This window comes from Ambystoma mexicanum, chromosome 3p, assembly GCF_040938575.1.
Source record: "Ambystoma mexicanum isolate Mex_15411 chromosome 3p, UKY_AmexF1_1, whole genome shotgun sequence".
Lineage (NCBI taxonomy): Eukaryota > Metazoa > Chordata > Amphibia > Caudata > Ambystomatidae > Ambystoma > Ambystoma mexicanum.
This window is the reverse complement of record NC_090925.1, coordinates 1,204,438,074-1,204,453,651: the sequence shown is the minus strand read 5'-3', so window position 1 is coordinate 1,204,453,651 and position 15,578 is coordinate 1,204,438,074. Positions and strand designations below refer to the sequence as shown.

The 15,578-nt window shown below is 41.5% G+C and overlaps 1 protein-coding gene across 4 annotated transcripts in view; it reads right to left on the bottom strand.

Moving 5' to 3' along the window:
* Window positions 1-15,578, bottom strand: part of KLHL3 (kelch like family member 3) — a 1,295,653-nt gene that overhangs the window by 202,126 nt on the left and 1,077,949 nt on the right. For all 4 annotated transcript variants that reach the window (XM_069652631.1, XM_069652632.1, XM_069652633.1 and 1 more), the window contains one exon: window positions 9,178-9,318. In XM_069652631.1, coding sequence (XP_069508732.1) covers window positions 9,178-9,318 — 141 coding nt within the window. The remainder of the gene's footprint in view (window positions 1-9,177; window positions 9,319-15,578) is intronic.

Sequence of the window (15,578 nt, the reverse complement as noted above, 5' to 3'; positions counted from 1 at the left end):
GGGCAAGGAGACAAGCTCGGTAGGTCACTGGCCTGGTTGACTAGGGGCACAGACACCAGGGAGGGAATCGCTGAAATAGCAGAAGTGGTGGTGTGGTATGACGCGATTCAACTGGTGAGAACAGAAAGCTCAGATGACATAGCAACCTGGAATGCATGAGTACAGACTCTTTTCACCTCACCCAATGACAACCCCTCCTGATTTACTGGTGACGCTGAATAGGAAGGAAGAGGGGAGAGATCTGGGAGATGGGAAAGGTTGCAACACGCTCAACTGCGGGAATTCAGCATCAATGGAAAGGAAACAGCAGCTAATGTTCAGCAGATCATAGCCGTGGTTAAAGTTTTAGTTTGGTTAAGGGGTAAATGGGAGGTTGGGGAAAGGGTGGGCAGGGAGGTAATCGATAATTACGATATGCAATATGTTTAACGGAATATTGTATTGTAAAAAAATGGTTGGAATACAAAAATCAATAAACATGCTTTAAAAAAACAAAAAACAACTGGTTAAAACATATAATTACTTCTCAATAGCGTATTGATTCAAGAGACCACCCCACTCCAGTATGTTACTACAATTGAGCATGTCCACACCATGTGCCTGAGGGACACCGTCCACAGCGTGGGCAATTGTGTGGTATAGAAGCATTCATGGCATGTAGCTTTACCGGGGTCATATATACCCTATGGAAAAGGTTGAATTGGATTAATTGAAATCTCGTGTTCTACATAACCTTCTTCACTTGCTTCCATACCTTTGGCCACTCCTCCGAAATCTGGGAGCCCATCTCTTTCCCATGTATCCCTTATAACTAAGACCTCCTGTACTCTTGCTACCTGTAGGGCACTGTATAATCTTGACATTTTCCATTTCTCTTCCCCTAATGCCAGTACCTCCTGCATTACTAGGCCACCCTATGGTTACAGTCTTTCATCTTGATACCTGTCCTATGTATACCAAAAAATTTGATGGGTGCAAAATGTTGAATTCATCATACTCGCTGAGATTTCTATTTCACTGGGCACTTGTACATTATGTTTTGCGTCATTAGCGAAGGAAGGCAAATGAGTATTACACTACCTTCGAAGAAGCAGCCCTGCTCAAAGGTCCAGGCCACATTCCCTCTGCACAGGAAGACACATAACCTTAGGTCAGATCCAGTGAGCAAGCGACCAAAGAGAGATTTAAGCATGGGTATGTTCTGTTGAGTTACTCTGCTTCGATACTGTGCTGAATCACTACTGTTGTAGTTTCAAAGCTCTGAAACCTTGTCTGAGGTGTATTGTGCCCCCCCACCACCACCAGACCCTAGCCTGTTGTGAAGAATAGCATGAGCTAGTGTGAAGTAAGAGGGCGAAAAAGAGGGAAAGGAGTTGCGGGCACAGGAAGGGAGTTGTGCAGGGCCAATTGCTTGCATAATTATGGATGTGTTTGTCGATTATATTTCAGGGTTCAAAATTGAGAGGAGTTGGGAGCTATTTAGCTCCTGCTTATAGTCTAGAAGAGCCTGGTTAGCATGACCCCAACAACTGGCAGGAGCTACTTTGGCTCTCTAAGCCAACTGATGCCGGACAACCATACCTATGTGAATTTAACTCTGTGCCTTTGGGACACACTATAAATTAACATTAGGACACATCTATTCAACTTTTAAAGCATATTGCGTGACAAATAATTCACAGAGTCTCATGATTGCATCTTATGTGGAAGTTAGATTTGCGTCACTCTATGCACTAGCTCCTTGTTCACCAGTGGTAGCTTCTGGTCACTGGATACTGCTGCATACGCAGGAGCTGCTTTTACCTCCCGCTTATCCAATCTTAATTCCGATCCCTGTATATGGAATATCTTCTACAATCTAAAGAAAGACTGCACAGAAGAGTATGTTTTGTGCTAATATACGCACTAGATCTACAGGCAGTTTTGGAGTATTATGAGCAAGAGATAGAGTAGTGTTGAGTGCCTGAGAGGCTCAAGAGCTTTTTCAGGCAATCTTGGTAGATATGCAGATTTAAAATATCCACCGTGCAAATGTATGGTATGGCAGGTAAATTCACAAATATTAACTCTAGGGCTGCCAAGCCAGCTCAGAAGGGGGCCTAATCCCTGATACCCAGATATGGGTCCTCTTGCTTCCAGTAGCTAGAGTATCAAGCAATAACTATTGATGAACCTCAACAAGTCAACAGCATTTGAGGTTGCATGTGCTCCCATATTGAGAGATACATGCTCTGACAGGCTTTAAGAAGCCAGTCAGAGTTTGGAGGTTTGTTTAGGTGAGTACTAGCTCAGAGGGACCTCTGAATCCTTGTGTTCCATCCCTGGGCCAAACCCTTGCTAACACTAGGCATTTGATTACCTGTTCTGCTTTCTAGCATGCTGCACTCCCAGTGTCCACACCTGAACCTGTCTTACCCCCAAAGAAATGGATATAAGTCATTTATAGTCCTGCTACTGCCCTTGGTTGCCCTCACCGGAGGCACTGTTGTGCCCGAGAAGGCACACAATGCTTATTGTCACAGATGTCCTTAACTCGCAGGAAAATTCAAGGGTTTTATTTTTTGCTTTGGATTTTCAAGATCAGATGTGAGAATGTGAAGATTCTTCAAAGTGATAGTCAGATTCTTCAATGTAATGCTAGGCAGGGCAGATTGTTCAATGTAACTAAAGGCCTAATGTTAATGTTAAGCAAGGCAGATTGTTTAATTTAACGATAGAAAGGTAGAGGTAGAGAGGCAGACTACTAATGCGCTCCTCGCTCAGCACCACTACTGCTCTCCTCTCTCTGCACTACTACTGCTCTCCCCTCTCTGCACTACTACTGCTCTCCCCTCTCTGCACTACTGCTGCTCTCCTCTCTCTGCACTACTGCTGCTCTCCTCTCTCTGCACTACTTCTGCTCTCTAAGTGAACTACATTGGCTTCCTCTCGAGGACAGGCTGTTTAAGACTGCATGTCTCATCCACAAAGCAGTCATGGGTAGCACACCAGCGTACCCGGTGGCTAAGCTCCACATATCTGGTGGCACACGCTCCTCGAGCAGCCAATTCACCAACCGGCTCAAATCACAACTCATCAGCAAACAATCCTGCTCTTGTCACATGCCTATCCTCTGGAACTCGATCCCAGTATTGGCTCAGAATGGCGCAGCCATTCTCCAATTTCGCAAATCTCTTAAAACGTGGCTTTTTCAACAACACCTGACCAAGGACGCACAGATCAATGCACAAACGGCTACTCACGGTACTGTGCTACTATTTAAAGGATACCAGCCCAAATGCTTGCGACTCACATCCTGTATAGCTCTCTTGATGCTATCGTGCTAGGTTTGCGCTTTTAACAATAAAATAACAAAAATAAAAAATACTCTCCACACTACAACTACACTATTATTATCTTCACACAACACTCACTACAGCCCCCTCCTCACCTCTCACTACGGCCTGTTCACCTCCTACTCAATGGTGCCTGTGTTCACTCTTCCAGGGACATAGTCCCTGCTCACTCTCCCACTACACTCACTCTCCCTATTCTCGCACTGCTCCACTTTTCTACTGCACCCTTTCTCCTTGCACCACACTCCTACACCCCTCTCTATCCTTACTGCTTCCCAACACCCACTCCCTGTCACAATCTACTACCCTCTCCCCCCTTCTCATATCTCCCACTCTTCTCTCACTACTACCCTTACCTTCACAAACACTCTCTCATTCACTGCTTCACTCTCACAAACTGGTACCACTCTCCCTCAACCGAACAACCCACACTCTGCCTTTCCTTCGGTCTCCTTTTATATGTTAGTTCTGCCTCCTACAACATCCTCCATTCGTCGGCTGCAGCACTCACCTGACTCTATGAACCAATCTGTGCCTGTCGTCTCCCCAGCGACTGGTAAACAAAGCCGAGACTTTAAACCCCCCCTACCCATATTTCCTGCATTTTATTTTTGTAACAGTCTGTAATGGCTGCTCTGCTGTCCCTCTGGCAGGCTGTGGGTTTGAAAGCTCATTTTATTTGCTACCACAGTGATATATTTGCTGTTCTGGGGAGCTGGAAGATGTCTGGTTATGGTGTCGGTTCACAGCCATTCTCTGGAGTGGCACGAGAGTCCTTGAGAGAGTGCAAGACATTAGGCCTTCAATAGAACAAACGCTTTCTAACCAGATGCAAAAACCTGCATTTTGTTACTAGGAAATGCATAACAAGAATGGGAAAAATATTAAACAGGACATTCAGGGAGCACTGCTGACGCAGTCAACTTGATGTGGGCTTGTGTAGCTTGATTTGACCAGCGGGATCAGTACATAAACATACAGTGTGCATTAATACCAATTTCTCAATACAAGTTAGCAATTAATAAATCTTTGACTTTTAAGTGTAGAGACAGTGGGGAAGAGGAACCATTGAGCACAGCTCTGAATCACAGTTTGGGGGTAATGAGATACGAATATACAAGAAAGGCCTGCTCAAAACCCATTAGTTGTGATTTCAGCAGACCTCAGAAGCAACTAAAGTGACATACAGCAGCGGTGCTCATATGTGCCCAGACTCAGAAGTTTTTGAAAGCTAGAATCTTAACTGGTAAGCACCTGCAACCTATTTATTTTTCAAACTGGCAAAAGAAGATTTCAAACTTGCAAATAAATACTTGCCAGCCTTAAAGTGGAACCTTGGAGCGAGCCAACATACAGATCTAATGCTACATTACTCAGTCTTACATAGAGCAACATCCGATATGTACATGGCCTCTTCTTGGAGTTTTAGTTTCTGGAAGAAGGTGTACGGTGATTAATGGGATATGGGGCAGAAAGCAAGGTTGCTTGTCTTTTCTTAAGTGGTGATGCAATGGCAAATTTGAGAAACAATGGATGGCTGTGAATATGCAATCGATCTCCATTAAAAATACTCTTCATGATCTTTAACTCTAACCACCGACTGGCCCCCGCCCCATCTGTCTAATCCTGTCTCCTTGTTCTGCAAACTGACTCATTAACTTTTTTTTTTTTTAAAAGATTCGGCTTTATTGAAAATGTTACTACACAGCATGAATAAGTCGCATAGATTCTGTCCATACAAGAAGGATTTAAAAGTTAACAATCCATCATAGAGTTAAAATGTTTCTATTATTTTTCAGCTGTGTCCCATCCCCATAACAATAAGAGAAAAAAGGAAAACGTCCTCCAAAGGCACATTCTGGCATTCTTTCAATCTTTACCTTTAAGGAGTATCTAATTTCTCGACGTCTGACCGAACTCTATCCCAGTGTTGTACCAAGGATAAGTTCTTATATAGTTGTGGGCTATAAAACATATGTTTTTTATCTCGCACACAATCTAAAAAGGGTGTCCATGTTCGGCTATATTAGTGCATGGTGTCAGTAATTAGGATGGATATTCCTATAATTTCCCATATCTTTATCCACCAATAAGAGATAATGGGTGCCTGTGGGGTTTTCCAGAACATTGCTTTGGTTGTCCTTGCTGCCATATGTATGTGGGAAATTAGATCCGTTTTAGGCCTTGACATAGGGTAGGTATCGTCACCAGGCATGTCTCCCAATAATATGGTTAGTGGATTCATTGGGAGGGCTTGTCCCGAGATGTCCTTTATTTTTGACAGTATTTCTTTCCAATATTTTTGCATCATAGGGTAACTCCACCACATATGAGCCATAATACCTTTTGACCACATGTGTGCCAACATCGGTCAGAGCTATCAGGTTGCATACTGTATATTCTTCAGGGGATTCAAGTACCAGAAATAGCACAATTTAAGGGCTCCTTTCTTTATTAAAGTGGACTTGGAGCTCTTGTGGGCCCTCATTTAAATCCGTTGCCAAGGCTCCCAATGTATATCCATGGTTAGTTCCTGTTGCCATTTACGCATATATGAGAGCTTCTCCCCTCTCAGATGTTTTTTTGAAAAGTCTGTAGCAATTAGATATCTTTTTGGCCCTCGCTCCCTCTTGCATTAACAACGCTAGCCCCGTCGGCGGGCCTAATCCTGACTTTTTTCACCTCGTTGATAGTTATCCAGTGTCTTATTTGTATGTAATGGAGCCTTTCAGTTTCAGAGAGGGAGAACATCTCTCTGCATTCTATAAAAGGGGGAAGTCATCTTTACAAAGGTCCCCAAGTCTCAAAAGATCTTGTTTTTCCCAGTTTGTGAAAGCCTTTTTGTGGAATCCTGGGTAAAGCTTGGATTTTGAGTAATTGGGGACAGTGGGCCCAAACCCGTTCTAAAACCCTGCTGCCATGTCCCATTTGGCCAAAACTCGAGTTGGCAACTGTTTTACCATGTAAATGGCCTTTTGTGTATATAGAGGCTTGGGAATCCACCCAGCTTGTCCTGGAGCTCAAATGACTTAAGGGAGCACTTTTTGTGCCAAGCCAATACTCGAGTCTGGCTTCAGGTGTTAGATTCTAATAGGATATCCCTATTAGATGCTCCATTCTTCTATACAAATGTTTTTTTGTTTTCCTGTAATAACCTGTTTCTGTCGGTGCACATTTTGAATTTCTTTCACCCTATTTCTGGCAGTGCTTTGCCTTGGGCATTTACTTTTGCACTAACAACATCAAATTTTTCTAAATGCATTTTTGTCACAATTGAATATTATCTTTTCTATGATGTTTGTTCCATTCATTAAAATATTTATGTATAAAGCATGTTCAAGTGCACCATGTCTTTTTAATCCTTATTCAAATATGGTTTAGAAACTGTTTTCATTAAGCATCCAAATTCTGCCCTTGTCATTTCTGTTGTTGTTCCTTGGATGACTCCACTTATACAGTTTGACTAAGAATGTGTTTGTGGTTTGCAAACCTTTGTGTTCCCTGCCCTGTCCCATTGGTCTAGTGCACATCTAGTGGTTGCTAATAGTGCTCTTCCAACTTGTCTGGCCTCCTTTGGGAGAAAGGGGAGGCGAGCCAGAAGAAAGTTCAACTGACTGTTCGATCTCTTTCGATTTTGGGTCTCATGCCTTGTGGCCAATCTAGCATTGGGGGCGATCTGGGCAGCTAAATATCTCAGATTTGAAGGAACATTCAAGCCCTCAGCCCCTCTGCATTTAAGCAAAACATTCAGAGGTACCATTGGGGATTTTCCCATTACTCTTTGGAGTTCTACCAGGTCCATAGCAGGGATTTGTATTGGAAGCGCTTTGAACATGTAGAGCAACATAGGGATCAGGGTAATTTATATTACATGTATTCAACCCAGCCAAGAAATCAGCTACATGTCCCAACGCTTTACTTGTTCCTTTGCTTCTGTTCTTGTAGAAATATTAGCTTTCATCAGGTTCTCGTTCTTCACTGGGATTATATTCCCTAAATATAGCATGTCTCGCTCTGCCCATTTAAATGGGAACTTATTTTTAGGGTCCTTACTATTTCAAGAGAGGCCGTAATGTTTAGCCCAATATACTTTTCATTATTAATCTGGAAACCTGAAGATTCGCTAAAGCTATTCATGGTGGTTAGTAATTCTGGCCAGGATGAGAGAGGATAAGTAATAAAATATAAAATGTTGTCTGCGTATAGTGCTACTTTGGGGGTAACACTGCCTTGAGCAATCCCTTGTACAGTAAGATTCAACCGAATATGCAGAGGCAGTGGCTCCAATGCCAAGGCAAACACCAAATGTGACAATGGACAGCCTTGTCTGTTTATACTTCCCAAGCGTATTGGGTGTGGGGGCGCGGGGTGCATCGATTATTCACCCTGACCTTTGTTAGAGGGGATTTTAAAATTGGCCATATGTATCTGGTAATGCTAGGACCTAATCCATATGTTTTTAATAAGACCTCTAGATATTTCCAGTTAATGCTATGGAAAGCCTTGTGTTTATTACAATATTACAATCCCATCTGGGTTCAGAGGAGCCAATGCTATAAGGTCTACCACTCTTCTGATGTTATCATGAGCTCCTCCTCTATCAATGATGGTACCAGTTTGGTAAATTTTTCCATCGACATTTAGCAAGGCTACTAGGTGGTAGGAGCTACATTCCCAAGGGTCTTTCCCTGGCTCCAGGCGCACTATTCACTTCTAAGCACTACTCAAACGACCTGTCCCCATCCAACTTGCGTTGCTTTATGTTACTACTCCTATTCTTTCATCTCACTCTTCCAATGGAACTCCCTACCACCAGAAATCAAAAACACTGCCACTGTATAGAGATTTAAATGAGCTAACATAAGAGTCCTCCTCCACCTGGAAAGAACATCCCTACTGCCATCAAGCATCATCCATCCTTGATCCCGCTAAACGTCCCCAATACATCTATGTGTATTATCTGCAGGTCTGTAATGTCCTAATTAAATGTACCAATGGGATTTTTCCTCATCTTTTCATAGCTCATTTTACCACTGCTAATGTAAAACAGCTATTTATGGGGCTGCTCCCTTCTGTTCATTACTAATATTACTGTGCATTGTTCCTAGTAAAAGCACTATCACTAATAAACAAAAATACAATATCTACTGTTTCCCATCAATTCCAGTAGTGCTGGTTTCTTTGATATTTGCTTAGTGATCACAGCCTTTAACTGAAAACGTGGCATTTGCTGCACCTGGACATTTGACCATGCTTCATGATAGTCTTTAACAAGTGTTCACATTTTTGTCCAAAGTACATATGCATTTGTTTTTTAGTACATCTATTCTTGTCTAGACCCTGTACTTTTTTTGTACAAGCTTACGTCAAAGCATAAACAGACACACATGGCTTAATGAGTTAGTTAACTGATTAGTGTCATGACTATATTAACATACAATGAAATTACTAAATATTATTTAGATGGATCTTTAAATGTGGCTGTTGCTTTCAAACCACACACTTATTGACATGACAGTTCATCTTTTTAACTGTAGTCAAGTGAGTATTCTGTCCAATTAAGCACAGGCTTTCTCTGAATGGTAATTTCAAATAAAAAGTGTAAAACCTAGTGGTTATGTTAAATTAATTAACAGAATCATTTAAATGTCGAAGGAAAATATGCTTTTTTTAATGAATAGTCATGGAAATAAAATAGGTTCATGCATCTTTTGCCAGTCAGTCAGCAAAACTCTTTATCACAACACCAAATTGTATTCAATCAAGTACCGGAATCCCATTGAAAAATGTGTAAATTGTCTGCGTCATAGGGAAACAAAATGAAAAGTAACAATTACTGTACCTGCATTTCTTCGGCACATATTCATGTCAGAGACCTGCTTCCAGGAATTTGTCCCTGGATCATATACTTCAACGCTTTTCCTGACCAAAGGTCCATCATGACCTCCAGCTGCAAACAACTGACCACGGAGAACCCCTACGCCTTTAAAACATAGAAAGATAAGAAATAAAAATAATTTTACCATTTTGTCCAGAATAAATGAACACATTTCTTATCAGACTGCCATATTTTCTTCCAAAAAAAAAAAAAAATTAAATATAACACTATCTACAGCTTGGACCACAGTACGCACAACAGGGAAACAGGAGCTTTGATATTGAATCTGAAATTTTCCACCCAATTCCAGGTATTGTTGTCCTTTGTGAGTTACACCTGGTCAGGATTTAAAATGTTATGCTAATTTAATTTCAGTCTAGATAAGGATTTAAGTTTTCTGTAGCATGAAAAGTGATCAATGCTATCGACTATTTTGATAGTATGATCAGGATGTCACACATATCTGCCTACATTTCTGATCGCTTATGTCTTCTAAGTAATATCCCAGTAATGCTTTTCAATTTTAATTCATTTTCCATTCTTGAGTGAGAATCCTTTCAAAATGTTTCATGCATACTTACTTAAATAGTGTATACACTCACTTGGACCATGATCTGTTATCAGATAGTCTCTCAGAGCTTACTGTTATGATCAATGAGGCTTAACAGAAAGAATGCATGGATGTAAACCCAAAGCCTTCCTAAGAACATCAGATCTAATCACACCAGTTTTGTATTGGTTGCCCAAAATTCATATAAGCTTGCCACTAAATCTCCAGGGGCACCCATAGTACCTGCGACTAATTGGCTGCTAAAAGATTTGAGAGCTGGGGGGTTAATTTAAATTATATTTTGTTTACCGTTGATGTTAAGAACCTAAACATGTAGCAATAACTAGAAAGATCTCCCAGTACAAACAGATACTGAAACACTTTGGCCCTGCTTCACAGAGCGTTTTCCAATGGGGTTTGCCATTATAAAACACTTCTGTGAATTAGACCCTTAGAGTCTTAATGAAGAGGACACACACTTTTCCATGCCTGCAATGTGTGAATGCTACAAAAGGCAACAGTGTATCTATCACCCATGAACAGGGGAGAATATTGTGTTGTGGCAACGTGTCACACAGCAAACATTATTCATAATATATGCCGCCTGTGTGGCAAATATTATGTTGAACAATCTTCTGGGAAAGCAATGATCAGATGGAAGGAATGTTGCTCAAATTTGAGAACATGTCATTTGAAGTTGTCTTTGGTATGTCATTTTATTGAACATCAGATGTCCCAGATGAAGTGCCAGGTTTTGGAAGTGATTCGCAAAGGTCTATTGAACACGACTATCTAATGCCTGCAGAGCCAAAAGGAGGCCTTCTAAATAGATTGAAAGACAAGTGCAACCTTCATTCATACTTCTAAATATCTAAGTATTGGTTATTTGCCAAAATCAAATCATTACTATGATGGCGCTGTATTTAACATTTTATGCAAACTACACCATGGTTTGCCAGTTTCCAACTGCAGGTTACCGAGGTGCAACGTCTTGGGAGGATAGCTCAGGGGCAACGTGCTCGCCTTGGAAGCAAGACGACACGGAGCACCACAGGTTCGATACCCGGGTCTGCGCTTAGAAACCTCTGGGTATTAAGCGCGTTATACATAACCTATCATATCATAAATGTAGCAATACGCAATGCAAGCTCTGAAATTGATAAATTCATTTTGTATTATTGGAAGTTGTATTTATCTAGGAGGTGTGCTGTATAAGAGTTTGAATATATGCAGGTTGTATTGATCCAGTAATTGGAATTTTTAGTTAGGAATGCATAATATAGGTAGCTCAGGTGCATTTTTTATGCACTTCACAACTATTGATCCTTTGACTATTATTGGGTCCCTTTTCATAAAGTTGACATTTTTCCATACTGGAGTTATTTTTTGTGGACATTTTCTATTTTTCCTTAGTTGTATTTTCACACATTTAGTGGTCCTAATGTTTTTTCTTAGTTTGATGCAACAATCTAGTTTGATTTTTTAAATTGGGTTCTTAGTTATTTAGTTGTTTTCTAAGCTCAGCTAAGCCATGCCGGACGCTGTGTCCCGCTGACATCACGATAATGTAAGTGACCCCTGCTACCATTGTGAGTTTACATTTGAAGCAAACAGCACGTGTGGTTCCATTTACCATGGGGCTTCACTGCCAGGGTTCTGTGATAGACCCTAGGTTTGGTGGAAGTTATTTTCTTGGCTATTAATAAGCATAATCAATTCATAGTACATTTCATGGTTCACATCCCATACCTTCATTTAATAAAGATATGTATGACAGCCGGAAGACATGGACACTAACCCTTTCCAACAGAATAACATGTCATATGAAGTTTTTATTCTTTCCAACCAGGCAACATTTTTACTTTTTTGGGATATAACTGGAAAAAAATGTGTTTACAAATTACATAGTTATGTAGTTCCATTTTGTTTCACCATAAATTTCGGAATTCAGACAGGTATGTCTTGGAGATATCATTGCATTTTGATTAGTGCATACATATTTTTCCTTCCGTTATAGGGCAATTTTAATAGTATTCTCCGATTATTTTCAGACGCTTTTCCATAATTAAGTATTGAATATCCGAAATGCTTTGGATTTGTTTGTTTCTACAAATCAAAAAGACGTTCACCATAAAGAGAGCATCTAGTAGAAGATGTTATTACCTTCTTATTTGGACTCTACATATTAATTTCCATTTTCTTTGATTTTTGATTGGGTTCATGTGGTGTTTACTTGTGGTAGCACGACTTGGGTTCACCCGGGTTCTGGTAAAGCTTTACCAAGTCCATATTTCACTAGTTAGCAAGTCTTTTGCCTGCATGTCCTTGACCGCACAGGCAAAAGACTGATTTCAAAAGACCTTCAACGATGCCCCAGCAACGTCTTCTGGCGGTAGAGGGAAGACAGATTTCAATTGGGTAGCAGGTAAATGTTTGGGGGAACAGAGTTTCAGGGATTTTTGTGGCAGGAAGAGGGGAAAGAGTGAGGGAGATGTGAAGAGGGATTTGGGAGGGTGAAACAAACCGTTCAATCAAAATACTGCCCTTTGGAGGGCGGTTCTGAAAGGCCAGAAAAGGGCAGTTCTTTGGGGGAGTCGTATCCATGGAGTGGGATTATGATATAGAACCATTTCCCTATAATGTTGGTTGACACTGCACATTGGTTACTTACACTGCAAGAAAGGCACATTATATGGCCATCGTTCGTTGGGAACAAGAGAAGTTCTGGGGTTTAGTTAGCTCACAAGCTATGTGAAGCCCTACTTGGAGATGGTATAAGGGTGCAACTACAGAGGCAAATGCTGCTCAGTCTACCTGTGGTATGGGGAAGAGCCTTCGAGCACAGCGACCCTATAAGACATCAGAGTTTCCTTTTGCCCACATAACCTCTTAGTGAGAACAGAGCCTGATGCAACAATTCATCACACAAGAGAAACCTGCTCTGAAACCACATTGCGAGAGCAGCAATCCCTGTTTTATTGCAGTTTTTCCCATGGGTAGCCAGAGACGGGCAGTCAAGCAGCGAGTGCAATCTGGATTCCACCCGCGAATCTCCAACACGCGAGATGGACGAGCACCTTAGTTATTTATATAGGCAGGGAACACCCACATAGCAATAGGGAAAGTTAGACCTTTCTTCTGATTTAATAAATAACCAGTGAAAATGTCTATCAAGTGTCCGCGTCCTCCTCCTGACCCGCCACACCCTGCATTATGGGCAGTAACTATACTGCCAAATGACATTGTGCCAAATAATACACCTGTCATAACTCAAGAAATAGCTTCTCACCTAGTGAGCACACCTGAATTTAACCCCTCTTCACATGTATGGTTTGATGCGCGTTGAAGTGAAGCGTTATGTTAAAAAAAAAATACATAGTATGACATGCCAGGACATGAGGACATCACTTGAAATCAGTGACTGATGCCTTACGTTGCCAGACCACCTCACCCTTCTCTTCGCCAGAACCTCACATAGCAAGCCGTGTATCGTGTCATGTAATGCACACAAAATATGAGTCTTACACAATACATTGGCTAGAGCACCCATAGGTATTATGCACAAAATCTAGAAAAGCACTCAAGATTTCTATGAATGCCTGTGCCACATCAGCACACAATCTTGTAAAATGCACAATTAGCATCTTCTTTATAGCCAGAAGAGTGAAAATCAGGAGAGAATGCCATTGATAGGTACTTTTCAAATGGCAATATGGCAATCAAGATAGATCACTAGTTGCGTGTGACCCTCAGACATTGAGTCCAGTAGTTCGAAGGTTTGCCTTTTGACGAGGCAGACTCAGCACTTGATCCCTGTGATGTCAATAGTGAATACCATTACATTTCGTAATTATTTATTATTATTTTTTATTTAATTTTTGCAATTTTAAAGCGCTCACACAGCCCGCGGGCATCGAGGCGCTGTTGCAGGAATAGTATTTTTTTTGTTGCGTAATTTTTATTGTCTTAGTTGTTTATTTATAACGCGCTTAAATACCCAGAGGTTTCAAAGTGCGGACCCAGGGATCGAACCTGTGTTGCTTCGTGTCGTCTTGCTTCCAAGGCGAGCACATTGCCGCTGAGCTATCCTCCCGGGACATCAGATTATAGCACCCATTCCAGCACTCTTTGAGTTTACACGATAGCATGATCTTGTTGCAACATCTTACAGAAATTAACACAAGGATTCAAGGGTTACACGTTTCGAGAACATGCATGGCATTACACTGCGAAGCTTGCCAAATTGTACCAATGGGGGAAATTTTGATGAAACTAACTAGGATTTTTAGGTTTTGTACAGCATCATTTATCCAGTGCAATCTTGTGAACACTATATACACCTCAATGTATAACCCAAACACTCTTTCACATCAACATGAAAAAGATTTTTCGGAACTCTTATTTCTCCGCTAAAGATCCTGGCCAATCGGCTGCCACTGTTTGACCACAGGGGAATATTTTGGGATAGAGCCTTAGATTTTGTATAAACCGACATGCCAGCATCCCACATACACGTATGAAACAGCGGCAGTCTTCCGGTGATTCTCTGAATAGGATCGTAAAATGTTTTTAGGTCGTTTGCATGCAAGTGCGACTTGTCTCCTGCCTCAGCTCACTGTTGGTGAGCCATACCTATATTTCAGATTTCAGAACTCGAATGCAAGATTTCCTGTATATGATAGAAGCTGATCATATTTTATATCCAAAAATATAAACAGGTTCTAGCATGGGTTTTCTACTTGACATAGGAGTAAATTGGCAGTCTTAACATGACCAAGCCAAGGCAGATGTGCACCTCCTTGTGTACAATGAAGAATTAGTAAAGTCCATAGTCACTTTGCTTTGTTGGAGCCCTTCTGCTTCTTTCGGATTGTCCGTGATCGTCAGATGGCTCGGGTATCCTGAAGGAAAGATTTTCGTCACCGCTGCAGGAAGTCTCTCTTGCTCTTCTCTCGTGAATGTTACATGTGTTGCTGCTGTTCTGGAGCAAGATCACAGGGTCCTTAAGTATGTTCCTGTGATGGATGTACTTCTTTCTTTTGATGACTCTGTCCGTTTGTTTCCACCTCTTCTCTTGAATACTGCTACCCATTTGACGTTTCAGCGCTTTCCATCTTTGATTACTATAGAAGTCAGTGCCCGCGTTTTCCACTCGTACTGGATTGATGTATTTGGAGAGCGTGTGTTTATTCTAGTTATTCATTTTGATTTGGACTCCTACTCCAGGTTCTATGGGCAGTGCTGCTGTAGCTTTCAAGCAGCTGTGCCTTTCCTTTCTCTTAGTTTGTTTCTTCTGTGCTGAGTATCCACTCTCCTGGAGTAGTTCACTTGGTCTGCTCTTCATACCCGAGAGCCATTTAGGCATCAATCTATTATTCAATCTTCCCCTCATTATCTCGAAGGGAGATGCTCATATGATAGAGTGTGCCTCTGTGTGAGGCTAGAACATCTGTGACTGTCCGATTTCTGTTCATTCCTCAGGCTACCGCTAACTGCAGGTTCTCCTTGATGAACATGTTCGCCCTCTCCACTTGCCAATTGGCTTAAGACATGGGGGGGAGAGGGTTTAGGAGGAGTTAAATGTCACCCTGAATTGTCGAACGTTCATTTTGAGGAATTTCCAGATCTCATTCGAGGTGAGTCGCACCCCATTGTTGGTGACTAATTCGTAGGGACATCCCAACCACCTGAATAGATCTTCTAGGAATTAGATTGTTCCTTGGTGCCCCTAGTGTATGTTTTAGGAACCTGTGTGTTGCCCACAGAGCAGGGTATGGGCCGATGGCATGCTTACTCTGCAGTGGTTCTGGGGCTC